The sequence below is a fragment of the Panthera leo genome, chromosome B3, assembly GCF_018350215.1.
Source record: "Panthera leo isolate Ple1 chromosome B3, P.leo_Ple1_pat1.1, whole genome shotgun sequence".
NCBI lineage: Eukaryota > Metazoa > Chordata > Mammalia > Carnivora > Felidae > Panthera > Panthera leo.
In genome coordinates this window covers 1,633,715-1,661,112 of record NC_056684.1, presented here as the reverse complement: position 1 = coordinate 1,661,112, position 27,398 = coordinate 1,633,715, and the positions used below count along the sequence as shown (strand labels likewise).

Below are 27,398 nucleotides of genomic sequence, written 5' to 3'. Positions count from 1 at the left end.
TCTTCATTCGCCTGCTCGCCTGCTCAGTGTGTATCCGATGGCTTTGCCGCGCCCGGCATCTTGTGAGGCTCCGGGACCCACGCGGCTGCGAGCACGGTCACCCTCCCCGCACGTCCCGTGGAGGAAACCCGTCTGTGACACCCGTCACGTTGGACGGCGAGGACTTACCCGCCCTGCGCTTGAGCTCTGTGCCTCGCGGGCCGGGACCAAGTGCGAAACGTCCCAACACGGCTGAGAGTGCCTGGAAAACCGTACTTGCCGGTTGAACTGAAACCGTTTGTATGTGTCCGGAAAGGGCTTTTGCCCAAAGTGGGCACGAAGGAACCAGCTAGTACGAACGGCTTCCTACCTACCCGTTTCCCTGATCCCACAGCAGAGCACTCACGAAGAGGCACGCATCCATCACCCCTGCCTTGCTCCCTCCGCGGAAGAAACGCCGCGTCCCCGCCCTCAGCGGGCCCTGTTTCGCGACCAGGCACCTGCCTCCCGGCCGCTCCTCCTCCTCTTCCTCCTCTTCCTCCGTCCGGCACTCAGACACCCTCACATCTCCGTCATGGTGGCGGGGGAGGGGGCAAACAGAAATGGTCCCTGTCCTCGACCTGCACGTCCCTCTTGGACGTTTCTCCCCCAGGGCGCCTCTGTCTCCTGCCTCTCCTTTGCTGGTTCTCGGCCCTGGGGGGCTCCTCCCCCCCCAGTCCTCCCCCTGTGGGCCGGGACCCTTCTCCCTCGCTCTCCGCAGGACCTTCAGGGGCTCTTTCGGCTGCCCCACGCCTTGCGTGCCGATGACACCAAGGCGGCCTCCCCAGCAGGACCTCTCTGGGAGGCTCGTACGCGTCCACCTGCCGTCGGGGCCTCTCAGACACTTGGCGCTCTGCGGGTCCAAGACCAAACCCGCGTTCCTGTCCAGGGCGCCCAGACCTTCCCTGCCTCCCGCAGGCCCCGTCGCGGTCACCAGCCCACCCCTACCCAGCCGCTCAAGCCAGACGTCCAGTGCCAGGGGCACAGACCTGCTTCGATCGCGCCTCCTTCTCTTCCTGCGCGACCCTGGGCGTGTGACCTGTAAAATGAGGGTTGCAGGAGTGTCGCCCCCCGACGCTGGCGTGACGAGGAAACCCGCGGACGCCACAGAGGGACCAACACCGTGTGTGGCTCAGGAAGTGCTCTAGAAACGCTTACTGAGTACGGAACACGGAGCGCTCACGGCGCATCTGAGGAGCCGCCAACACTCTGTCCCTCCTGCCCTCCCCCCCCCCCCCCCCCCCGACACCTTCCCGCGTCCGCGTCCCGACGCCCTCAGCCCCCTGCTCGTCCGCGTGGGCAGCCGACCCGCCCGGCCTCACCCCCTTCCACCCGTCGTCCGCATCCCTCAGAAGTCTCCACTTCCAACACGAAACGGCCGGGCTCGATCACTAGGGTGACCCTGGCGCTCAGCTTTGCTGCTCTATGCTCGCTTGGTTTGCTTTCCCTTTTCCGCCAACGGAGGCTTAAGACCCGGCGCTCAGGACACACACAAGGAACGCACGAAGCGCGAGGTTCCCGGGAAACTCAAAACAAACGATCGTGTCCCGCTCCTTTCATGCTCCCCGCTACGGATCCCCAAAACACTGCAAGACCTGCAGCCCTCTGCGAAGGCGCCCCCAGATCTGGCCTCTGCTCGCCTCTCTGGCTGCACCTGCTGCACCCCTGCGTGCCCCTCCACCCCCCCCCCCCCCCAATCCCGCCCGGCTCAGAGCAACTCGCTGTCCCCGTCCGTCCCCATGCGCCACTCCGGGTCCTGAGGCCCTGGCCTCCCCAGCAGCTCCTCCTTCCCTTTGCCTGATGACCTCCCATTTCTTGTCACAACTTACCCAGGCGTCACCTTGCCATCATTTAATACATATTTACTAAATGCCTCCAGTATGCTAGGCACCGATAAAAGCACAAAGAGTTACACAGGCAGAAGCCATTATATAATCTCGAGGGTGAACAGACAGCAAAAGCCGAAGAAGAGAAAACAAGGGAGGGAAGAGACCGTTGTCAGGTGGCGATAAATGCTACAAACAAAAAGAAAGCAGAGAAAGGGTAACCGCGTGACCAGAGACCCGCCCCTTTGCGATAAACAGTTGAATGGATTTCTATCACTTGAAACCCAAAGGGCTGGGCTCACCGCTCCCAACAGAGAGGAGGGAGTAGAGAGCACGTACAGCACAGGGTGGTCACCTCCCGTCCCCCCCCACCCAGCACCTGGGGACCCCGTCTCCCTGGACCAGAGCCAGCTGGCACTCAGGGCTGGAGCAGGTGCCTCGCCGGCCGGCCCTCCCAGCACCCTCAGCGGCAGGGACGCTCCAGCCTCTGCTTCCCAGGGGACCAGCCCTGCAGGGTGAACGGCCCCCTATGGACACCAGCACTCCGGGCGCTGCCGGCCCTGCACCTGCGGGCAGGACGTGTCCACCAGGATTCGGCCCCAGCGAGAGGCCCGCCCCCCAGGCTGCCGGGAGCCCCTGCCCCGGTTTGACACCTGTCTGTCTCACTCACAGACGGCTTCTTTTTTGCGGCTGTTTTCGTTGTAAATTGTCACTTGCTTTATCATCGACCAAATGGCACACGGTTTCAGCTTTGAAGCGGGCCAGCGTGAGAGTCTGTCAAATTCCAAAGTGGGCTCTGAAAATAAATCACAGCTGCGCAACACATGAGCCGTGGAATACGAGGAAATGAAAAAACACATTTCCATGATCTGCTGTCGTGACCCCGAGAGGCAACCACTCCCACGTTTATTTCTCCGTGTGCTTCTCTGGTTTCCTTGGGCACGATGAGCCCCCTTCCCGGGCCCCTCGGGAGGAAAACGTGCTCAACTTCGTACAGTGGGTGTTCCTGAAAGGCTGTCCGGAAAACTGGAGTTTTGACAAATTTGAAAGCAGCGGGGACGTATGGAGGCAAGCGGCCCCTCGGAGCGGAATCCAGGCCGAGGCCGACGCCTTCCAGGGTCCAACCTGCTCCCCGGGGGTCGGAGGGCCCACTCTGCAAAGCCACTGTGGGGCGGGCCCACCACGAACCCCGGCCTGCCCCGCCGTGGCCACTGCTGAACTAGAGACACGAGGCCACCTCTCGTCCCTGCACCCCTCGCCCACGCCCCATGCCCCTGCTCCCCTCCTGCCCTCTCTCCTCCACGGTGCCCTCTGGAACGCGCACCCCTACATCCTCAGCACCGTACAGAAGCGATGACTCCCCCCGGGGCGTGGGTCCATTCTCAGAGCAGGCAGGGCCCATGTGACTCCGTGGCCAGGGTGCCAAAGAGGCCCCGGCCACCTCCACACAACCAGCAGCTGCGGAAGCATACACTTCTCTGGATTTGGCGCACAGAGGGGAACCATCTGGGACCCAATGGCATGGCCCATTCCGGAAGGAAGGGGCAGCAGGGCCCGGAGGCTCGGCCCCCGCCCGTGGGGGTTGTGGGGGACGAGCGGCCTGCTTGGTGTCCTCTCTGTGGGAACACGGGACCAGACATGCCTACTCTGAAGGTCACGTGAACAACCTAAGACGTACACGTGCAAGGTCAGTCAACCCCCTTCAGGAACCAGAGCGTAAGAGCCTGGCGGGTCCAGGAGGCACTTGCGTGAGCCCCAAGATGACAGCATCCTGGCCTGGAGCCCCACGGTCGGGGAGCCTCCCCTGGTCGGCCCGGCCCCTGCCTCTTGGCTTTCTCTGAGGGAAGAGGGCATTCTGGAAGGTTCTAGAATACAGCCCAGAACACCATCTCAGGCTAAAGGGTTGCAGAACTACTTGTTTTCCTCTTAAAATGCTTTTACTGTAAATCCAAAGTGATCTCTTGGAAAAATCAAATACACGCATACATATACACACACAGTAAAAACCCCAATCTTCCTGTCCAGAGAAAGAGACTATCGACATCTGGGCCTATTTCCCGTCAAACTTTTCGTGTGCATGTCTGCTCTTTCTTTTCATTAATTGAGGCTTCATGGTCTTTACTTTTCCACCTTATGTCACAACAGAAACTCATAAAATGTAATCATAAACATTATTTGAAAGGCTCTATAGCATCACTTTGAGTAGATAATTTACTTTCGGACATGAAGCTATTCCCAGGGCTTCCACACGGCAAATAATGCCGTGGCGAGCAACTGGGAAGAAAAATACATCCACACCATGTCAGGGTAGGTTCCCAAGAATGGAAATCCCGCCTCCGGTGACAACAGGCTGTCCGTACCAACACCCGGTCTACTCCAGGCTCCGAGTGAACCGCGGACGGTCCCGCACGGAGAGTGTTTCCACTCTATGAAACGGACAGAATTATGGCACATCTCAGGCTTTTCGATGATAATTTTTCTAAGTCTAAAGCGTATAGGGTTTAGAACAGGACTCGGCAATCTACGTGTTGACATCTGTGACATCTGACCCCAAAGGGGCTCACTGTTATTTAAATATTTATTGGATCACGGCCACAGCCGTCACGGCTCCTCTCGTGCTACGATGGCAGAGTTGAGTGCGTGTGAAAGACACTGTAAGACTCACAAAGCCAAACCTACCGACTACCTGGCCCTCAACAAAAAACCATTTGCCAGCTCCCACTTTTAGAAGAATGATCACAGATGCCAACACAGAGTGGGTCCTCTATGGGCAAAGGGTCCTTCTGTAACTGTTTTCACTAAGCTGATTTTTAAGTATTATTTAGATCAGCGGTAACTTTGTAAAAAAAAAAAAAAGAAGAAGAAGAAGAAAAAGAATCAGAAGTTTGTGTTGGATAAGATCACAAAAGAAAGCTCTGTGCTCATAAAACAGCTCCCCAGGCTACAGCAGAAATACAAATATAAATGAGAATTATTTCATCAAAAGAATCCTTAAGAAAACTGGAAACATCTTATCTCGGTTTAAAAAGAAGAAACCCCAAGATAGCAAAGGAGGAAAACATGGGAAAATTATTAGGAACAAAGGCAAAGCGGTGGCCCCGTGATGGACACTATTTGATGCTGTTCCAAAGACGTGTGGCCCCCGGGATGGGGACCAGAGGCTGGACGGGACTTTGGTTGCTGTTCCAGTGACAGCGTGTTCTTGTTCTCAGAGGCTGACCCCGGCCACGTTAGCAGCTGTGCACACAGGAACAAACACCCCCCGGCACGTGGGATCTGCTCCAGAGCGCAAGCCGCATCGACGGAGCCTCCTGCGAGGGAGCTCGGGTGCGTTTCCCTCGTATTTCGTCCTGGCTGGCAGGTGTCTGGGCACGACCGAGGGCACAGCCACACCAACGCTCAAGTGGTGGCCAGAACGGTTTTCTTCTCGCACCAGATGAAGGGGCTCTGGGTGGGCAGGACACCCGTCGCCCCAAGCACCCGGGCCTCCCCCAGCACAGTGCTCTCCTGCTATTTCTTTATTGTGACTGTCACAGCATTTGCCACCTTCTTGTCTGAGCCCGCCTCCCCGGCCATGATGATTGGTTGAGGGCTGGGCCCCTGGCACACGCTGCACCAATCACAGCACCTCGTTCCTCCTCTGTCCATAGTGACCGGTCCCCAAACTCGGAAAGGATCCAGCCAGGCCAGTCAGGGTCCCCCACGGGCCAAATGTGAGCATTCCCACCTGTCCTCTCTCTACCCTTTTCTTTAGGAACCTGAGCTCAGCCTCACGGGAGGACCGGACCGACGGCAACGAGACGGACTCTAAGAAAGCCGTGAAGGTGCTGCCTGGTGAGAGTGCCATCACGGTGTTCAGATCCTTGGTGCCACCAACCCCCAGACCCCTCCCCCCCTTGAACACCCGCTTCTGTCACTTGCAAGCAAACAGCCCAGACGAATGCAACCCTCTTCGGCCTTTGACAGAAGGAAGGACAAGGGACCGAGGGCTACTGAGGCTTTTCCTAAGGGCGGGGCACGACACAACAGTTTGTGCGCGTGACCCCGTGAGACCCCATCACGACCCCAGAAGTGGGGTCACGGTGAAGCCAACAGGCAGGAGGAGAAGGGCACTGACTGGGAGGGGCCGGCCTCCCGGGGAGAAACCCTGTCTGTGCCGTCCAGACGTCCGGGAACTACGGGCACATGGAGATAATAAGACGCAGACCGACTTAGGGGAGGCTCCGCTGTTGTTCCTAAATTCTCCGTGCGCAGTGCAGCCCCTCACTGTGGCGGCCCGGGCACAGACACCCCACGACCCCCCTGCTCGCGAGACCCGGCCGTGTGGTCCCCGAGGCAAACTGAAGCCCAGAGACACCAGAAAACTCAGCCAAGACTGGCCTCCTCGTGGGGATCTGAGGAAGGGTCCTTGCTCCCAGGGCAGCCGCTGCTCGGGGACTTGTAGCCCACCCCTCCCCCACAACCAGCGGAGAGCAGGGTGGGCGAGCAGGGTGGGTGGGGGACAGGGGACAGCCGCTGCAGGGGTGGATCCCAGGGTGGTGGTTTTTCCCTCTTTTGTAATTCGTGTGTTTATTGCTTTTCCGGTTTTGCCTGCATTTTGGTAGGAGCCTTTAGGTCACGCCATCCCGGGGACACTCCTGAGGGGTCTGCACCCACTGTGGGTGCAGTGACAGGGCCTCAGCACCCCCGGGGCAGGCACAGCCAGTGACCAGGCTGGCGGGGCTGGCCGGGGCGGTCCTGGCTTTGCCCGCTGTCCCAGAAGTTACTAGGAGAGCAGTCACTCCCCCAGAGGCAGGCCGGCCAGGGATTCCTGACGCTTCTGAGGTCCAGCGGTCCCCTGACGTCGTCAGTGGGCAATACTCTGAGTGTGCTTCGCGAGGGCCGCCCCACACTGTAAAGGCAGAACCGTCTGGGGAAATTCAGATGATTTGTATTTTAAATGTAAGACTATCAATAATTTAGATTTTAGAAGCAAATGCTTATAAGACTAGCATTAATACTTAATGCCGCCCATCTCTGAGAGAGCGAGAGAGAGACGCCCGGCCTGGGGGACTGAGCGTCCTAGTCAGTCTGCGGGGAAGGAAGCTGGGAGAAGTGACCACTGGCAGCGGTGATCATGTCACCGAACAGAAGAGCCCAGAGAGGGAAGCGTTTCCAGGGAGCAGGACAGGCTCGCAGGGAACCATCCCTCCTCTGGGTTAGGACTTAGCCCATGGCCCTCGAATAGCAAAAGAAACACAAAGGGACCCACAACTAGAGCTGGTGACAGGGGCCGAGGCCCCACAGACGCTCACAAGGAGCCCCTGTGACTTGTGCGCGAGCCCACCCTGCCCCCCGGGGAAGGCGGTGGGGAGCCTCTGGCCGGGCAAGGGGCCGGCGGCCGGGCCATCGTGCGCAGAGCATCACGGAGGTGATGTCCTGCACGCTGACAAGGGCAGGGTGGACACGGGGGTAGGCAGAGACCCTCGGTGGGGGACGGCCACGCTGCCTCTGCCGTGGACAACCGGGCTCCCGCGGCCTCCCAAGAGCCCCCGGCTTGGAACTTTCTCCGGCGGACACATTCCAGGCCTGACGCCAACCACCCGAGCGCCACCCGCGGCTCCAGTGTTCATTCCAAACCCGCACCCCACCCCCCGCCCTGTCCCTCCCCCGCCGTGGCCACCCCTGGCCCCCCCCGGCCCCCCCCGCGCCTCTTCTGCTATTTAATCTGCAGAAACAGTACAAGTGCTTCGTCCTGTTTAGAACATGCTGGGCTGTGCTTTAAAGAAACACATTCCTCTCGGGGTATCATGCTACAAAAATGCCAGAAATGCAGGCCTGAGGCTTTCATTGTAACGGTAAACGATGAAGCGCCCTCTCCATCCTTGGCTGCGGAAAGGCCGCCTGGCGCGTACAAGGAGCCCGGGCTGACACACTGTGTTCCAGAAGGCAGTTTCAGGCCATGCCTTGCCTCCCCTGCACACTGCTAACAAGACAATCAAGAAAACACAAAAATAGCCACAGAAATCCGTATCCATGCGGAAACGCGGCGAAAAGGGCCTCGAACAGATCCGAAACACGGAGGGATTTCTGCAGGAACAGGGCACGTGCGGCCTGTGGTTCAACAAAGACAGAGGAAGGGACTGTCTGGGAAGCAAATAACAGGTTCCCCTAAGGGAAGCCTCCAAATGCACAAGCAGCAGAAAGACCAGGGAGTCGGGAAGCAGACGAGGGTCCCAGGGCCTGGACGGAGGGCCCCGGCCAGAGCTCTCGTGTCACCCGGGCTTCTGGCAGCCAGCCCGCCCCGTGAAGGGGAGGAAGGAGGCAGGCTGTCGGGGGAGGGGGCTGGGGAACGGGGTGGGGGATGGGGGGGAACCTTCCAGCACACACGCCACCCCCTGCCCCTGCCAACCCCAGCTGGCGGCAGCCTCCCAGCCCCGCCCCCCACAACCCAGCCCCAGTCTAGAAAAATTAACTCTCAAAGAAATACACACAGACCCAAACCATTTCAGCTCTTTGTACACCTTAGGATCCAGGGATGAATGAAAAGGTGAAGGAGGCGAGCGTAACGCATGGGAAGATTCAACACGGCAAGAAGGATGTGACTGCAAAATCACACCAAGTACCCCCCCACCCCCACCCCACGAAACGCATTCCAGGGACGCGGGCCACACCGAAATACCCATCTTGGTGGTACGCACAAGATCCTTCATAAACAGAAAGGCAATGACCTGAGTCTGGGAAAGGTTGCTTTTGGGTGAAAAACGTGATTTCAGGATCAAAGCCCAAATGAGAGCAGCTCAACCAGGAAACTACAAGAACCTCCGAGAAATAGTCCTGGAGCCACAGAACAGAGCCCACAGCGGGGGACACGGGGGACAGGGGACACACTACAGGGGCTTCTGCTTCCAGTCTAGACAGAGCAATGGGGCCCAGCTTCACCTTCCCTCTGAACCCATCAAACAACTGACAAAATACATAGGACAACAGTGAACAGGCGAGGCGAGGCCACGGGTCCCCCAGGGACCGCCTGGAGAGCACCCCCAGGCCGCAGCTCAGGGGACAGGGCCCAGACTGAGCCAGCTAGTGGAGGATGTGCACCTGGGAGACTAGGACGGAGAACCAGGGCGGGAGGGGACACACAGGGGACCCCAGAGTTCTGCAGGGGTCCCCTGGAGCCAGTACCAGGCTACCGATCGGCTGGTGCGTGTGAGGAAACCACCTGAGGCCAAAGAAAGTGCCCGCGGGAAGGTTAGAAAGAAGGAAGAGCTGAGAACTGAAATTCTGGACATGAAAACCGCTGTCTCCAATGGAAAACACACAAGATGGGATTAAAGGCAGACAAGATGTTTCAGAAAAAGAGATTAGTGAACTTGAACACACAGAAAAAAGTATTCAAAATGAAATACACAGAGATCAAAAGGATTTAAGGAAATGAAAAGAGCATCCGTGAACCGTGGGAGAACTCTCGCCGTCTAATATATGTGTAATTGGTGTCCCAGAAACAGGAGGGAAAGACGGGAACAGGGAAAAACATGTGCGGAATGAAAAGCTGGTGCTTCTTATAAATATGATGAAAACCGTAAGCCCAAAGATGAAAGTCACTAAATGAACACCAAGTACAATAAACACGAGGAAGCCATACGCAGGCGAGCCATAATCCCATGTTCAACACCAGTTACAAAGAGAAAAACCTTAAAGCCAGCCGGATAAAAAGAGGTATTTTGTACCGAGGGCAGGGTTGAGAACGGCACGGAGTTTCTCGCGGGAGCCAACGCCAACGAGAAGATGCTGGATTCACAGCAGCAAAGGAAACCACAGGCCCACGCCCGTCACCAGCACCGCGGAAGAACCCTGACACAGAACGTCAGCAAGTCAAACCCGACCACGTCCTGCCCCAAGTGCGGTTCATCTCAGGAACCAAAGACCTGCTTCGCTTTGAAAAACTCAAACAATGTACTTCACTGCAAGAACTAGAAAGGAAATGCCACGCTGTCATCACGGTAGAGGCCATCTCCCCCAGCCACACCCCTCCCCCAGCTCCACCACGGACGGGGACCGCGTCCGCTTTGCGTGGCCACCCACGTGCCTCCCGTATCGGGCGCAGTTACGCGTGCTGCACGAGCAACGAGGGGATGGCCTCACGACGCGCCACCTGCCTCCGTCAAGTGCTTCCCCTCGTCCGCAAAGACCCGCTGGCCAAGCCCTGGGAGCCGGCAGTCCTGGAGAGGAGGGCCCGTGTGGGTCCTGTCTCAGCCCCGGAGCCTCGGCTACTCTCAGGGGCCAGCCTGGGGGTCACCATGGGCTGCCTTCGGTCCTTCCAGGGCCGCCAGGGCCACTGCTGACCCCCAGTCGCATCCCCCGGCGCTCAGACCCACCCGACGGGCACGGCCCTGCCCCAGCCGCTGACGGCGCCTCAGCTGACGGCTCACTCGGGCACCTTCTCATAAAGCCACACGGCTTGAGGATGCTTGGGAGTCTCACCCACCCCTCCAGGCGACAGCCGCCCTCTTGCCTCCAGTGCATCCTTTCCTCCCGAGCCCCCTGGGCCATCAGGCTGAGGCGAGACCTTCCTGAGCCGCGTCTTGGCCTGGCCCCTCCTGTCACCTGCACTGCTCCCCCTTTACGGCCCGCCCAGGGGTGTCTCTCTCCGAGCGTGTGCACAGATCCCCATCTAGGCTTGCTGTCCAGGCACTCGGCCCGAGACAGAGCCTGCCTGCACGAGGAAAGCACCAACCGAGCTCACAGGGCACTGTCTTGGGTGCCACTCACACTGTCCTCGTGCCGGTGGGGACCTGGGCACCTAGGGAGAACCCATACCTTGTTCACGACTGCCTAAATGGTCTGGGGTAAACCCGGGACCCAAACCCATGGCGGACTATGGCTCCCAGGCCCACACTCTTAGCTCCCCCACCCCGGGCACAGGTGAGTGTGCATGGGCACAAACTGTGAGGCACGTGCACTTTCCCGGTCCCGTCCCACAGTGTCAGCCGGGCTGCTGAGCACAGAGGCAGGGCGACCAAGGGGGCTTCGAACTGAGCACAAGCACGTACATTCCACGGCGGCCGGGCAGTCTCCTGACACGGCCAGGGGCTCCCGGGCAGGGTGCATTCCAGAAGGAGCCAGGCGGCCCAGACAAGAGCTGGCCTGTATGAGCGCTGAGGTCCCCACGGCACGGAGCTCTTCTGATTCTGGGCCCTCAGAATATGTGCACTTGATTCAAGGTTAAAGAATGACATTGTAAATAGCTCATTTGAGACTAATTTATGTCATCACCAGAAAGGGGAAAACTGAAACCCATCGGTCGTCGGATCACTGCCTGAGTAAACGGCTGGCAGGCGAGGCTCTGCGTTGGTGCGTAAGAAAAGAATCTACAAAAATAAAAGGAAAAGTGAACGCAGATGTTCGTCTCAATTAGCTTCTACCGGGAGAGCAATAAACAGGAAAGATCACTGCTGTGCGTGCATTTTTATTTAACCGTTTGGTGTGAGTCATGACATCTCAGAAGGAAACGTGTCTCTTTTTTTAGTGAAGCTAAAGGAAACTATTTTAATTTTCTTGATCCTGCTGGAGCGTTTGCAATCGAGTTATTTTTAACCAAAGCATTACAAAATACGGCCGCCACGTGAGGCTCTTACTAAAACCTGCATCCTACAGGAGCAAGCAATGATGCCGTTGGTCTCTTCACTTGTCCTAAAGTAACTCGAAATAATTCTATCTGCCTAAAAACAATACGACTCATAGGTTATTTTTGTTCCAGTTTCCCATTATAGATGGAGAAATCAAGTCTTTGTCTATTTACTGGTTGAGCCTCAGAGCTAGGACCAAAGATACTTGGTTAAGAATTCCAGGCTTGCAAAGAGGATTTCAGGGCTCCTGCTGCTTACTTTCAATGATGTTGCTGACAGATGACATTGTTAACATTTTGTTTCTTTATTTTGATCCTGCTGACATGTTTGTCCTGCTAAAAAACAGATCCGGGCTGTATTCTTTCATTTTTATGGGTGTTTTTTGGTTGGTTTGTTTGTTTTTGGTGAGGGACACGCCGGGCGAGTCTGGACGCCTGGCCTTTACCACGACAGGGTCAGAGAAATGGGTTGCAATGCCAGCCTCAGAAGCCTGAAAAGAGCCAGTAAAATTCAGATGTGCACGGACATTGAGGACCACTGTTTTAGGGGCTGGGGATTTTCAAAAGTTACTAACAAAGCTGCTGTTCTGCAAGCATTACTTGGATGTTCCATTTCAGGAAAAGCCAGGCTACAGAAATGGAAACGCAGAGAACAGATCTCGAGGTTCGTAGCATCACAAAGGAACGCAGCGACGCTCCGCTGAGGTGGTGACGTCTCCCCGTGGATTTAGAGCGAGATCGAGGGTTCCCAAATGCCATGCACACGCATTTGTAAGGGGCTGGGAGATACGAAGATGGGCTCGTTCGAGAGAACCTAACGTCGTCGCCACTTTTTCTCGACTCGCCCAGGTGCGGGGCGCAGGGGACACAGGGCTCCCAGCCATGGCTGCCTCCCTTGCGTCCCTGGCTGCCTTCCTGCCTCCCTGCAAGCCCCTTCGTGAAGGAGGCTGTGCACACCTGTCACTTCTCCTACGGATGTGGGCTCTGGGACCGATGCAAAAGCCCGTCATTCGGTGCCACCAGTACTCAGCCTTGCAAAGCCCAGCATGCTTTGGTTTCAGGGCCCATTCCCAAACAAGCTGTTACTCTGGAGCTGTTACTCTGGACCACACCGGCTAGGGCCTGGGGCATGGGAGGCAAGGACAGGAAGAAAAAGGAGTCTGGGCCCGGTGATGGGGACAGGGTGCCACGCCACAAAGGACGCCTCGGGAAACCTAGGCACAGGGCCCGGCACCAGCCGGCCTGCATCCACTAGTAAGTGCTGCTTCCGGAAACTACTCTGTACCCTGAAGACTGGCAGAGCCGGGCCTGAGCGGGCCGGGTCCTTGTCACAGCAGAACCCGTCCCGGGCTGGAGGCCAAACTGCCCCTCACCCATCAGCTGTCCACTGCTTGTCCCCACCTCCCCGGCTCGGGCGTCCCTGCACCACTGCCTCCCTCTGGCTCACCCCCCGACCCCCTCCTCCGGCCGTGGTGACCTCCTACTGGTCTCTGGAGAAAAGGGCCTTGGTCCCGGCCCCGCTTCTGTCCACGAAGGCAGTGCCAAGTGGCAGGTCTGGCCCGAGGCAGGACCCAGGCACCAGGCAGTGAGTTGAGTCGGAAGGCGGGCGAGGGGCTGGAGCGAGGAGATCCCAGGAGAGGGGCACCGCCGAGAGATCGCACGGCACCACGGGGCCGGGGGGGGGGGTGACCGCTCCAGGCCCCGGCAGATCCGAGAGACGCGGAGAAGCAGGGAGAGAGTGTGCTCTCTGTCCCCCCTCGGGCGGGCCTACCCCACCGTCCAGGGAGGAAGACAGTGCCAGCAGGTGCAGCTGGGGGGGGGGGGGAGGTGGGGAAGCGGGGGCAGGAGAGTGACACAGCGTGGTTCGCCTCCAGGACGCTCACACCTGGACGAGCAGGTGCAAGGGCGGGGAGGGGCTGGAGGACCGCTCCTGGCTCCTGGCGGCTCGCGGCGCACACAGCAAACCCGAGCGTGGGCACGCGGAGCGCCTCCCGCACCCGAGCCACGTCGGTCGGTGAAGAGGGACCGATGGGCCCACGGGGACCCGGCGGTTAACACAAACGCGTCCGTGGAAGGCGTGGGTCTTGTGGCCCGACTCAACACGGCAAGCTGGGGCCACCGACGAGGTGCCTCCTGCTGTCCTTCCGGCCGAAGAGATGGGGCAGTGACAACACGGGGCCGCGAGAAAGGGTCACCAAGGTCCCCCGATAATCAGCTCTCTTAACGTTATCTGGGTGGAGGAAAGAACTAGAGCGAGTGGAAACACGCCCACGTTGTGCTCCCTGAGAGCCCACGTCCCCACCATCGCTGCGCCGAGCGGGTCTGCCTGGAATTGCTGGGCGTGGCCTCGCGCGGAGACAGGCGAGATGAGGCCGAACTGGGTGAGGGATGGGCGCTGACGGGAGGAGGAAAGTCTGCACAGAGACACGGGGAGAACGCTGTGTGTGACCGGGGCAGAGACGGGAGGGGCGCCTACAGCCGGGGAGGCTCAGGACCGCTGGCCGCCAGCAGAAGCCGGGAAGGAGGCGCGGAACAGTCTCTCCCACGGAGCCCACGGAAGGAACCGCCGTGCTGACATCCTGATTTCGGACCTCCCAGCCCCGGAGCCGTGAGAGAGGACACCCCTGAGGTTTTTGGCGGCCTGGTGCGTGCCGATGGCAGCGACGGACAGCACCCAACCCCGCCCCGCGGTCTCCCCTGCGCCCCGTCGGCACCCTCGCCGGCTCGTCCCCCGGCTGGTCTGCCCCCCACCCCGACACGCTCCCCGCTCTGCACTTGGATCACGGGACTCCTCTGGGCAAACACCTGTAGGGGTCTGGCATCTCCTGCCCTGGGGACGGGCACCCACCCCCTCCCCCCCCCACCATCTCCTCCCCAGACCTTCCCAGGCCTCACGCGCTCCCGAGAGCCCTGCCCAACCCACCAGACAGGCCTGGTGACAGGTGACATCGACAGGTTCTCAATGCCCCACCGACTTTTCCTGCTCAACACTCATCGTGATGCGCGATGGCCTTTCCATGTGATTATGCCGCTGATGTCTCTCTCCACCCCTAGCCCGCGGACCCCCCGAGAGCCAGACCCCATCAGTGTTGTTTCTCAGTACACCCTCCACAGTCAGCACAGCGTCTCACTGGGTGTGGTGCGTTCATGGACGAGGACACGGAGACCTGGGGCGGTGAAGTCCGCCACCCAAAGCAAAGGGCCGTGAACCGTGACTGGCACCAGGGGATCCTTCCTTCCACTGCCCCCCAGCTGCCTCCCCTACAGCCCAAGCCCACACCAGCCTCACCCGTAGCCGCCCAGGAGAGCACGCACACGGGCGGGGACGCGGCCCTCCAGCCGGGGTCCCTGATGGGTACACAGACCCTGCACTTGACTCCCTTATCTGCCGGGACACCAGAGCGATAACGAACCCAGCCGCCTGAGTTGGAAACCTATCCAGATTCAGGAAACATCTTTCAACACAAAACAGAGGAACACAAGCGGCTTTAGCACGCTAGGCACGGAGGGAAGGGGACCGAGGCGGGTCGTACCAATATTTAACCTTGGGAGGAAAGAACTGAGCCAGCACCAAAGTGCATCTGGGATCACGGATCCGAGGGGGCTGCGGTTTCCAGCGGGAACGTCGCTGAGAAGGACGAGAAGTAACCAGCCCGTGGTTCTCAGCTGCACTCTCTCGTGGGCTCACGGAGCACCTGCCCGCAGATGCTTCCTCCGGGGCCGGCGTGTGGACTACATCACTGGGGCCTAAGTCAAATAAACATGCTCCTCTCGCCACCAAAACACTTTATTTCTATTTCAAACACAGAAACCCAGGAACACTGTTAATCGCTGACTCAGACAAAATCGGGAATTTTTCTTTTCTTGGCCATGTTTATCTGTTCCCCTCATAAGGCAAGAACCAGGCTGCCGAGCCGTGTTTTGGATCTCGGGTTCTGGCACCAGTCCGAGGGCGAAGCCTGGGTATCGCAAAGAAAATAAGCCACGTATTTGCAAGTGTGGTTTTAATGAAGTTACCTTCGTGACGGACACGTGGGAAGAGGCCGTCCTTTTCCAGAACTGATACAGCGGTGGGGGGAAGGGCTCCACAGCTCACCGAGCCCCTGTGGGGCCGTGACCTGACGGTCCTGCACGGGAGGACTGCACGGCCGCGGCCACGCGGTTTTGCCCTCGCCCTCTTCGCAAAGTGTCCCCGAGAAGGCCCGGCCATCTTGGAGGGGCTGGGCCTCAGTGCTGACAGCTGCCGGCCACTTTCCCAGCCACGGTCCGTGACACGTGTCTGTGTATCATGCGGAGGTGGGGCGTTTTCTGCTCCGACCCGGGTCGCCCGGGGAGCCAGCGCGGGCACGCCCTCGGTTCCTCGCTGTGTCCCTGAGCCGCGGTGGATGCCGGCCGGCTGAATATACGGCAGCCCCTGCTGACCCCGCTGTCCGTGTGGAGGGCAGACTTGCAGAGTGATGTCCCCCCCCGCCGCTGCTGCATCCCCAGGCCCCGGGGGGCGGTGGGGGGGGACACAAACCCCAGACACTGCTCTCCTCCCGGCTCTGCCCCAAGGCCCGGCCCTGCCCGAGACCCCCTGGCCATGGCCGCAGCTGCAGGAGGCCCCCAGCCACACCCTGCTGGTTTTTAATGCACGGCTTCTCAAACGTCAATATGCATATACATTAAAAATGAAAATGCAGGTGCTGAGTCAGCCCCTGCCCCCGCCCCCCCACCGGACGATGGGGCCTGTGAACCTGCATTTCTAGGAGGTTCCCAGGGGCTGCAGGTGGTGCGAAGCCACAGAGCACAGGTTCTGATCTCACCGGGGTTTACCATCCAACACAAATCAACGTCTGCCTTGAGGGTCACAGCTAACGTGACAGTCCCCACCTTAGGTTCGAGTCAGAGATGAGACGACCGGACGAGGTCAAACAGAGGTGGACCCAACCCAGGGGACGTGGTGTCGCGTCCCCGGATGCGGGCACCAAGCCAGGCCTTGTCAAACCGCGAGGAGCGCCACTGGGAATGCACGTTCCCGGGCCCTCCACGCTCCCGCCTCAGGAGGTCTGGGTTCCGGCGGAGTTGCCTCCCCGACAAGTTCACGAGTGATGCTCAAGCAGCGGGACCAGAGGCCACACCGTGAGAGCCTACATGAGATCACGCAGGACCCCGGAGGCCCCTGTGTCTGGGGCCCCACTGACCGCTGCCCGCCTGCCCCCTGGGGCAGGGGCCCCCACTGACTCCTGCCCGCCTGCCCCTGGGGCAGGGGCCCCAAAGCCCTGTGTTGAGCACTTCGTCTGGACTGGCCACACGAGGCCAGCCTTCTGAGGCTTCTTTGTACCCAGATGTCCCCAAAGGCACAAAGGCTCCGCCCTCACAGACGAGCTCCGCTTTGCAGCACCTGTTCGGCCCCGGCCGTGTGGCCCCCAGAACCTCTCCGTGACTCCAAGCGTCTCTCTCCTCACCTGTCATCTGGGGTCCATACCAAACCCCCCATCACCCCCAAATCCCGGGCAGGCATGCCTGTCACATGTGCCCAGGTGATGAGTTCTCGGCCCGGGTTGAGAACCACTAAGTGGGTTAAAAAACAAAGAAAAGAAGAGGTGCTATAAAATGTAAGAGAGCTCACCGCAACATTACTATTTCGCCGTGAAAGCACAATGCGCCCAGCGTGCCGCAGATGTCTCCTCTCCCTGACAGGCCCACACCGTCTTGAATGTCACACAAACCCGAGGAGAGGTCGATGACCCAACAGGGGTCCCCGGAGGCCCGCTCTCCCGAGCTGCTCTCTGGGCCCTGACCAGCGCCGGCCAAATCCTCTGAGCCAAGGCCGAAAGCATCTCTGGACCGCAGCGGGGCTCCCAGGAGACGTGGGGTGGGGGTGGGGGTGGGGGCTTAATCGCAGCTGATTGTGACTCGTGGTGCTCGTGCACGAGGGGCTTTCTGGCCACAGCCCTCAGGGACCGACCCGGCCCGCGCTCTCCCCAGATTATCACAACAGCTAGGAAACGGGGTCCATTCATTCGCCAGCAGCTGGGAACCCCACGCACACAGGTACCTGCTGAATGCATGAGCTTACGGACAAAGAAGGGGGGGAGGGGAGGGAGGGGCGAGAGGGTGGGGAGGGCAGGGGTGGAGGCAGGGAGGGAGAATTAATTCTGCTTTGGCTCACATCCGTCTCCACCACCGCACTGCCCCAACCGCTGCCAACTTTTCCCTGTATTGAGCCAAAATGCTGGCCCGATTCTCCGGACAAAGGAAGAAGGAGTCAGACGGAGGGGATGGGCCACGCCAACCTCTCTCTGTCGGGGCCACGGGTTACCCGTTTCCACACCCGCGTCCCAGGCGGGGCAGCTGGGCACTTCCTACGCGGCACGGCGCCTGAGGTCACCGATGAGACGCCTCCAGCTTCTGCTCCCGGGATCGAGGCCGGCCAGAGCTTAGCGGCCACGGACAGGGGTGGAGGGGAAGTTGGGAAAGGCCACGGACGCAGAGAAGGACGCGCTCCCTCTGTGCTCCCTCGCTGTGCTGCCTGCCCTCCGAACCCCGGCCCGTGGGGCAGACTCGGTCACCCTCAGAGGCTCTGGGATCTCCTGGGAAGCCCAGGGCCTGTCCTCAGCTCCCTCCCTCCCCACAGCGGGCTGCGGCTGAGGTCACTCAGACGTCCTCGGTACGTGTCTCTGAAGCACGCCCCCCACGTCCGCCGACTTTTATCTGACCCCTACCACCGTCCTCACCTGCCAGAAGCTTCCCCTCCGTCTCAAGCCCGGAACGCAAATATGCCAGCATTCCCCCAGCAATCAAGATGTGCCCCCGCCCTTCCCCGAAAGGACCACCGCTAACACCACGGAGGCCAGCTCTCCCAGCCGGCCGGTGCAAACCTCCCTCCCTGTGGCGACTGCGCCCCATTTCCACGGGGAATCACCCCTCCCTGACTTTCCGGCTTCACCCCCCAGGCCCAGACTCCTTGGCCCCCCCCCCCCCGAAGTGGGCAGGGCAGGTCCTGGGCTCTCTGCGGGGACGCCCAGAGAAGGCGGATTCTGCTGGTTCTGCCGAGCGGTCCACGGGGCCCGCGGCTGCTAACACACACCTCCATTACGTGAGGAGAGCCCGCCTGAGAACGCACCCTGCGCAGGAGCAACCCCCGTCCCGGGTCGCACGCAGACCCCAAAGAACTGAAAACAGGACCTCAAAGAGGCGTCGGCACACCACGTTCGCTGCCGCGTTATTCACAGCAGCCAAGACACAGAAGGAAGCCCAAAGCCCAGCGACGGAGAGATGGACACAGAAAAGGTGGTACACACACCCTGAAGTATCACTCGGCCTGAAAAAGGCGGTGGGGGAGGGGGGAGCTTATCATTTGCAGCACGATGGATGAATTGAGAGGCCAGCATGCTAAGTGACGTGAGACCGTCACAGGACAACCGCTGCATGGTTCCCCTTCCGTGAGAAATCTACAAGAGTCAACTCAGAAGCAGAGAACACAAGGGTGGCTTGAAACGGAGAGCTGGGGCGTAACGGGCGCAACGTTTCAATCGCGTGGGGTGAATGAGTTCTGGAGTCAGCCGGCTAACACTGTGCCTGCGGCTAATACAGAGAGCGTGCTTTAAAAACACCTATTTTATTTGTTCATTTTATAGGGGGGCGGGGAGGACCAGAGAGAGAGGGGGAGAGACGGAATCCCAAGCAGGTTCCGCGCCGTCAACGCAGAGCCCCACGCGGGGCTTGATCCCACAACTGTGAGCTGAAATCAAGAGTCAGATGCTCAAGACTGAGCCGCCCCGTCGCCCCCAGGGGTGGGCGCTTTGAAACACGTTAAGAGGGGAGAGCTCGTATCCAGTGTTCTTAGCACAAAAAGGAGAGAAAGGAAGAGAGAGAGAAGGAAAAGGAAAAAGCCACAAAGGGACACGGGAAATTTCTGGAGGTGACGGATGTGCTTAGTACCCCGACAGTGGCAATGGTATCCCCGGGTGTGTGCGTACGACCAGACTCACGAAAACATACGCATTAAACACGCTCGGCTGCTCGCGTGAGGGCGTACCTACAGAAGCGAAGCCGGGAGATGGAGAAAACCACGCCCAGCCAGCGTAGTTACGTTTTACGAAGTCACTGCAAACACCAACGAGCGGGTACTGGACCGCTGCTCCGAGGCAACAGCTCCCGGAAAGCCTCCGCGCGCAGCACCGTCGTCATCCGGGATTCGGAACCGTGTCTCAGGTGCGTTTCTGCTCCAAGACCCCTCATTCGGTGTCGCCGACTCGGTAACCCTGCACTGCCGGCCACCAGCCCCGTGACTCGCGCCCGCGAGAAGCTGACCCACACACGAGGGTCTCCCCCGTGAGGCACATGGCGGCCCGCCCTCGCGGACCCCGGCCGGCACATCAGCCTTCGCTCCGGGGTCATCTTCGACGGCAAGATCTCCGACAAAAAGCACGAACATGCAAAACCAAACAGAGCAAAACCACCCAGCGCACGAAGGGCTGGAGGCAAGGGCAGCGATCATCCCGTGTGACCTTAGCCAGAAACGCGGGCCCCAGCGACTCAGATTTTCTCCCCTCTGTGCACGTCCGCGTCTGCCTGCAAATGCATTTTGGGGTTACAACTGAGTTCTGCCAAGAGGCGGATTTGCAAGTACAGACTCCCGAGTGACGAGGGAGGAGCGTGGTTCCGTTTCCAGCGTCTGATCACTGCGCCTGAAGCCGACAGGCCCTTGCCGTCCGGCAGCGATAGTCCCTGTGTCACTCAAGCCAGTCGGGGCTGGTTTTCTGTCACTTGAACCCGGGCTGGCTGCACAGCCACTTTTCTGTAAGCGCAGAGGTCTCTGGGAGGAAGGCGGGCCCACCGTCCAGTGACGACATGTCCCCCCTACCGTGCACGTTCAATGCCCCCCAAGTGCCCCCCCCCGTGTGGTACAAGCCCACCCTGTGGGTCCCACGGCTGAGGCATGGACTGTGCAACGGAGAGGCCCAGAGGCCAGGCTGAGCGCCACCCCCCCTCGCCACTCCCAGTGACCTGCCCGGCCCCCTGCCCCTCACCCTCCCACGCTGACCCCCACCAGGGGGGCCGCGACCTTGCTCCCCACGCCGGAAATGAAGGGACGGGAGGGCTTGAGACCCTAGCCCAGTGGCCAAAGGCCCCAAATCACCCCCGAGGTTTATTACGTGTCCACCCAGGTCTGGTGAGTCAGCTAGACCCATGGCCAGAGCCTGACCTCCCCCTGACCATCACCCCCTCTGCCATCTGCCCCAGGCGGGGCTCCTGACTGGGTTTCCAAAAGCCACATCCTGTGGTCAGACCCAGAAGCCTAGGCAAAGTAGGGAAAGACAGACGGCTCTTTCCGGAAAAGGTGACTCCAGCTGTCAACACTTCCTGGTTGATTTACTGTCCTTCTCGAGTCCCTCTGGAATGCCGAACTTTATAAAGTGTCTCCCTTGGAAGTGCTACGTGGGGCTCTCTGATCTGGCTCGAGGCTGCGACAGCAGAGTCCGTTTTAGCATCATTTCTCAGCCTGTGCGTGGAGCTCCCTGACCGGCCAGGCGTCACCGTTACAGGCCACGTGGAGGTGAGCACAGCACAGGCCCCATCCCTATAACTCCCCACCTCTGCCCCCACGTCACTGACACCAACACCGAGACCATTACCAGTATCGTCCAGAAACAGCTGTACGTCTATTATTTCTGACCACGTCCGACTCAGTCTTATCTAAGTGTTAGGGGCCGGCCTGTGTCCCCCCAAAATGAGTATGGTGGAGCCCTAACTCCCAGAACCTCAGAATGTGACTATATGTGGAGGCAGGACCTTTAAGGAGATAATGTTAAATAGAGTCATGAGAGTGGGGCCCTAATCTGACCAATGTCCTCCCAGGAAGGGAGACATGGGGGGCGCCTGGGCACAGAGCAGACCACGTGAGGACACGGCGGGCAGGTGCCAGGGACAAGCCGGTGAGAGAGGCTTCAGGGGAAGCACGTCTACCAAGGCCTGGGTCTTGGACTTCCGGAGTGTTCCAGAGTGTTCCAGAGTGCAAGAGCGTGAGAAAATAAATTTCTGCTGTGCCAGCCGCCAGTCTCTGGTATTTTTTACGGCGGCCCTAGCAAACGGACACAACGGGCAAAGCGTTCACCCCCCCGTCCCGCATTCACCAGGCTCCTGCTGAGGACACACATGTAGATGGAGACCCCGCGGCTCTCGGTGCAGCAGGGAACTGAAGGCACAGACGTGTCTACCACCCAGCGCAAGACAAACACGGCGGCCCAGTGGCTTGTTCTGAAAATGCAAATTTGTTCCAACGCGATTGAGCTGCTGGGGAACAATCGAGTACGATGTGAGCTCTGTGTGCGCTTATGCGTGCTTCTGTCCACAAGGAACGCTGCGTGAACACAGAGAAGCGCACCCAGCTGAACGGAAGCACGCGGCTCACACACGCACGCGTTTCAGACACCTGCCGGGTCCCCCAGGCTGTCACGCGTCACAAGCCACCTGTATCCACCGTCACGACCACCTTTCAACTTCTAACATCACGTGACTGTCCTCGCACAAAAACGCTCAAGTGGCAACCCTTCCAGGACCCACCTGTACGAGTAAATTTCACGTCAGTCTCAAGGCCTGGTGCCACGTTCACGTTTATGAATTTCTTAACCGTTTAATGTGCAAAATTATGCTCCCATTTTTACCAGGTTCCTATTCCTGTTTTTATCTGTCAGCGATTCGTTCTTGAGTGTTGTGCTCCTAACCCGTCTCTTCCTGCTGGAGCTTTTATCTCCAGAGTCTGAGTACCGCGGTGACTTCCAGGAATGCGTATGTTGTGTTATAGCAGAACTGCCTTATTTAGATGTTACAATAAGGAACTTCGTTGCAGGGAACTAAGTAAGGCCTAGGTAATAACTGCCTACGATCAGGACCACCATAATTAAGCTCTGAGAGGCATAAACCTCATCACAGAACATGTGGTTCTGGCTAATGTAGCAACATCGCCTCCTAGTGACAACATCCCCTAATTGCAGGTAGAATATAGAGAGTGGGGGGAAAAACCCTTATGTATTAAAATCGAATTGTTTAAATGTTACAAGGTAAATGAAGTCATTGCACAAGCCAAGTCAAATAGACCCCCTCACCTTTAGGCAGCTTTTTCTGACCTCCAGCTTCACCTTTAGGCAGCTTTTTCTGACCTCCAGCTTCCTGATCTGTTTACTGAAAGACATCCCTCTCCAGACTCAAACAGCCCCCAGGAGGGGGCAGCACTGACCTGTCATGGAGTTTTCGGAGGTGCACAGCTGCTCTCTCAGCTTCTCCACATCGTCGGGGTGCACCTGCTCGTACAGGGTGCTCCCAAACCACTCTGACTGGGGCTGGTTCAGCACAGGGGTGACGGAGTCAGACACGTAAATGACCCGTCCCGTCTCTGCCGCCACTACAAACAGAAAGCCATCGGCTGCTTCCAGGATGAGGTGCTTCAGCTCCTGGGAAGAGAAGATCGAGGTTAGGACAGAACACTGACAAACGCAGCCTCATTAAGTTGTCCTATCAGCAACCTTTGACTTTTGCTCCCTCACTGGGATACACAGTTTTAGAAACTTTGATTGCTTTTTTCTTACTGAAAAATAAGCTAAAAAATGCACAGAGCTTGTCCTAGCTCTGAGATACAGCTACTCCAAAGACTTCTGGCCCTGCCCAAACCAGCCCTCTCTTAGGGAGAGAAGGAAATTCTTGCCCAGGGCAGGGGCTGGAAAGCAAGGGAGTGATCACCAGAATGTGCTGGGCTGCCATAGGTGTGAATAGCCTCACCTACATATTCAAGCTGCAGTCCTGTTGCTGGGGCACAAGAAGGGCCCGGGGCACAGGGCTCAATACAGAAGGTGCTGCTGCTGGAAGGGAGGGGAGGGGAAGAGAAAGGGGACAGTGAGGAGGGCAGTGTCCCAGCCACCGCTCCCGCACGGCTGGCGTGCACTTCCTCCCCTTCCTGCGCTCTGAGCGCAATGCCGGCAGCGGATACGGGAGTATCTCCTCATATTCGGGCACCCGTCAAACTTCCAGAACTCCTCGACAGACTCTCCGGGCAGCGTCGGGAGGCAGCAGGGCACACAGCATTGCCCACATCGCTTTATGGCGAGAAGAAAGGTTAGCTGCGCCAGCCCTGGGGCCGCGCTGACTCACGGGGCTTGTGACGGTCAGCGAGGGCAGGAAGGAAGCTGCGTGGAATCCGTGAACGGGCAGCGGGCAGCCCCACCATCATCCCAAGAGGGGCGTGAACGGAGCAGAGTCAACTCTGTTAAGATGTCTCTTCTTTGCCTGAAGGCGGCCCAAGTGTAGCCTACCTACCCGTGTCATTTTCGCATCAAGTCCGATGCAATGTGCTCTGCCCCTCTGGGCGTTGAGGAGCTAACTCTCCCACATGCCCCGCGCCCACACGTGCGCCTCCAACACCCCACGCACTCAGCAGGCTCCCGCCACAAAGGGCCACTTTCTGCTGGGAATCCTCGGTTCGGATGTCGCCCCACTGTAACACCGATTAAGCGCCCACAGCACACGCGGGAATCTGACGCATGGGGCCCAGCCCCAGGGCGCTCCGAGGACCCAAAGAAAACGCGGGTCTGCTGGTGAGCAGAATCTGGGGAGCTCTGAGCTCTTGGCTGGGTCAGAACTTGAACATCTTCGGCCTGGGACCCTAGGGCGGAAGCAGACTATACAGGATTTTCTAAGAAAAAGTTTGTTTTGTCCACTTCCCTTGCTTCGTCCTTCAGCTGATCTGTGCCTCCCCGCCGCTTCCTGAGCTCAGAGGATGGGTCGACACCTTCACGCTCAGGACCGCAAGAGCTCACAACCGGTAGGACCGTAAGAAGGGAGCAGGATGTCTGCATAACAGCGGATCCCGTGCGCCGGCGGACGGGGCGGAGGCTGAAGGCTGCGGGAAGGTCTAGGGGTCGGAGCCTCACGCTGGTCAAGGCCCCTCTGTCTACCCCTCCGCAGTTTTGTCTTCCGGGAGCACGTGATTCCTAATCAAGGTCACGGGCTTCCGAGCTCCAGTTAAACCAACAGGAAGGCCGGCGAGCACGGGTTCTGGAGGGAAAGAAGTGCCTCTCAACCCACGCAGCTGTGTGCCTCCGGGCACGGTACTGTCCTCAGCCTCCGTCTCTCCACACGGGTTTTTCCGGTGGGATTTTGTGACGCTGAATGAGCTCTTGCGTGTGGACACTCAGGAAGGGCTTGGCATACAGTCGGCGCCCCATAGATGCAGCTATTGTCGCCATTGACCACGGAATGGGCCGGACTCATGGAAGCAGAGTACCCGCCTCCCTCCTCACCTTCCCCATCCTCAGTCACTTAAGGATGAGGATTAACTTCAAAGGCGGACCCGGCAAGACTGTGGTGAGTTAAAGGGACCCGTAGAGAAAGCGTTGTTCTTACCCTGGCGGCTCGTGGGCACGTAACACATTTCTGCCCCGTCACCTGCCAGGGGATCCCCCCTCCCGTTACCGGCCAGGCCCTGTGGGAAGCAGAGCCTTGGTGGGTGGAGCTACCCTATGGAGGGGACACGGGGCTGGCAGCCAGGCCCCTACCGCCAGGCTCTGGGTCCCCCGGGTCACGGTCATGGCAAGGCCACAGCCTCCTCACACGTGCGAGGTCAGGCGCCAGGACGACAGGAAAGGGCAGGTGAGATCCTGTGGCCACAGAGCGGAAGTCACCCGCGTCTGCCCCTTTTCCTCGTCCTTTTTCGGAACCTCGCTCCCCTGACCTGACACAGCCCGGCCCCACCAGAGCAGATGGCTCCGTCTCTAGTCACGCCTTTCGCTCCCACCCCCGCGGCCCCACGCCCACGACCTCTTCCTGTCAAGTGCCCCGTCCCCGGCTCTCCGGGCGCGCTCTGGCCCCCCCCCCCCCATGGCCCCGCACTGCTAGGGATTCAGGCCATGCTCTGCGGGTTCCTCAAAGTCTCCCTTACTTCAGTCCCGCCCACATTCTCCCACGGCCACCTCACCTTGCCTGTCCCACGCCCACCACCCTGGACCAAGTCCTTCCAGACCCACCGGCCCATGTGTCCTGCAAAAGCGTTCGGGGTCAGGGACGCAAAAAGCCTCCGTTCATTCCAGAGTCGAGCAAAGTGAAGCTTGGAGCGTTTGAGGACCTGCCTCTGACGGGCGCACAGGCCAGGGCTGAGAGTGGGACACGGGCCTTCCCGTTGACGCAGGGGTTTGTAAACTTGGTAAAACACTATCCCGCCAACCACTCCGCGTGTGAGCTCTTCGTCACGGATGGAAAGCACGGCTTTGGGGCCCGGCCAACCTGTGCCAGGCCCCGGCTCTGCCTCTGAGCGGTGGCCGGACCCTTTGTGAGCCACGACGCCCTCGTCTACACAGCAGGGACCAACACTAGCGGCCTCTCCCCCGGCTAGAGTGAGGAGGAAGCACGAAAACGGGCAGAGAGCTGGCAGCCGGCGGTGATGACGCCACAATTATCACCACGACCGCTCCCGGGCTGCCACCTTGATGGTATAGCCACCACTCGCTGGCACGGCGGCACGTGGCTTACACGGACACGGTCCCACGTCCGCACACTAAGCCCGGGGTGTTCTCGGAGAGATGCCTCACTGAGGTTTACGGGAAACTCAAAAGCAAAGGACACAGAGATGGACAAACACCGCCACGAAGAAAGGAGTACAGCTTCCTGGTTCCACCCACCCCTCAACCTTTAACCCCTTTCCCCGCGTAGCTTGTGTCACCCCGGTGACGGTGACTTCGTCCCCTCCCCACAGTGACTCCGTGGGGACGCGCGGGCCCACGGACGGGCCACGGACGGTACCTGCTCCGTCAGGAACGACGGCTTGTAGGCGCCGTCTGTGGACTTGTTCCCTGTGCCCCTCATGGACTTCATGTGCGACACGGCCATGCGGAGGATGGTCAGCTTGTCCGGCTTCCGGGCCAGCGCGCTGCACGTGGGCACCATGTCCGACAGCTCCGTGATGTACTGGGTCATCTTGTTCCTCCGCCGCCGCTCGATCTCGCTGTGGTTCTCTCTTCCCGAGAGCGCAACGACAGGGCGGGGGAAAGACAAGCGTCAGACCAGCGGTCGCCGTCTAACGGGACCGAGCGGCGCGTCCGCTAACACCGACCCGGAACGGCTGCCGCTTCAAACACAGACCCCTTGCGGCCTTCCGGGGGTGGGGCACAGGCTTCCGCAGGGCCCCGTCTCACCTCCAAGGGCGTCCTGAGCCCTTGTCATTGTTCCCACGCACCCGACTAGTTTCCACTAAGCACAGAGAATGGAGACCTGATCCCTCAGCCGCGGGAAGCAAAGGCAACGTGCGTGCGCGCCTGAATCTGCACGTGGGTGCGCGCCCGCCCGCTGCTCGGAGCTGTGCTCCACGTGGATGTGTGTCTCCTGCGGCCCTACAGTGAGAAGCACCGTGTGGCCTCGCCATCCTCAGGGCCACAGACGGACGAGACCGTGGACAAACCTCTCCTGTAGGCCCGGCAGGGTTTCTACGGCCCAGGATAGGACAGGTGCGCTCCTGGCTTATTAAACAGCGAATGGCCCATTGGTTAAAAAGAACCGTGAGGGGTTGCTGGAATCGGTCTCCATGATGCGTGCAGAGAAAACCCAGCAGAAGGGATGGTTGGGCGCTCCCACCTCGGGATTATTACCTTGAGGGTGAAGTAGAGTAACAGCCCAGCGCCACCTGGGCCCGGGACCCCCCATTTGGGCCTGGGACCCCCCCCCCCGACCTGGGCCCGGCACCATGCACCTGTCACGGGAGGCAGGATGGGGGGCGCTGGCCCCGGGACCCTCCCCACCTGTGCTGGCACCATGCACCTGTCACGGGAGGCGGGATGGGACACACCTGGCCCCAGGCGCCCCCCCCCCCCCCACCTGGGCCCGGCACCGTGCACCTGTCATGGGAGGCAGGATGGGGGGCGCTGGCCCCGGGACCCTCCCCACCTGTGCTGGCACCATGCACCTGTCACGGGAGGCAG

The 27,398-nt window shown here is 59.5% G+C and overlaps 1 protein-coding gene across 3 annotated transcripts in view; it reads right to left on the bottom strand.

Annotated features, from left to right (window-relative positions):
• ARNT2 (aryl hydrocarbon receptor nuclear translocator 2) overlaps window positions 1–27,398 on the bottom strand; it is a 148,135-nt gene that overhangs the window by 70,657 nt on the left and 50,080 nt on the right. For all 3 annotated transcript variants that reach the window (XM_042940820.1, XM_042940822.1, XM_042940821.1), the window contains exons 4-5: window positions 26,227–26,440; window positions 22,676–22,889 (exon numbers count right to left, since the gene is read on the bottom strand). In XM_042940820.1, the coding sequence (XP_042796754.1) occupies window positions 22,676–22,889; window positions 26,227–26,440 (428 nt within the window). The remainder of the gene's footprint in view (window positions 1–22,675; window positions 22,890–26,226; window positions 26,441–27,398) is intronic.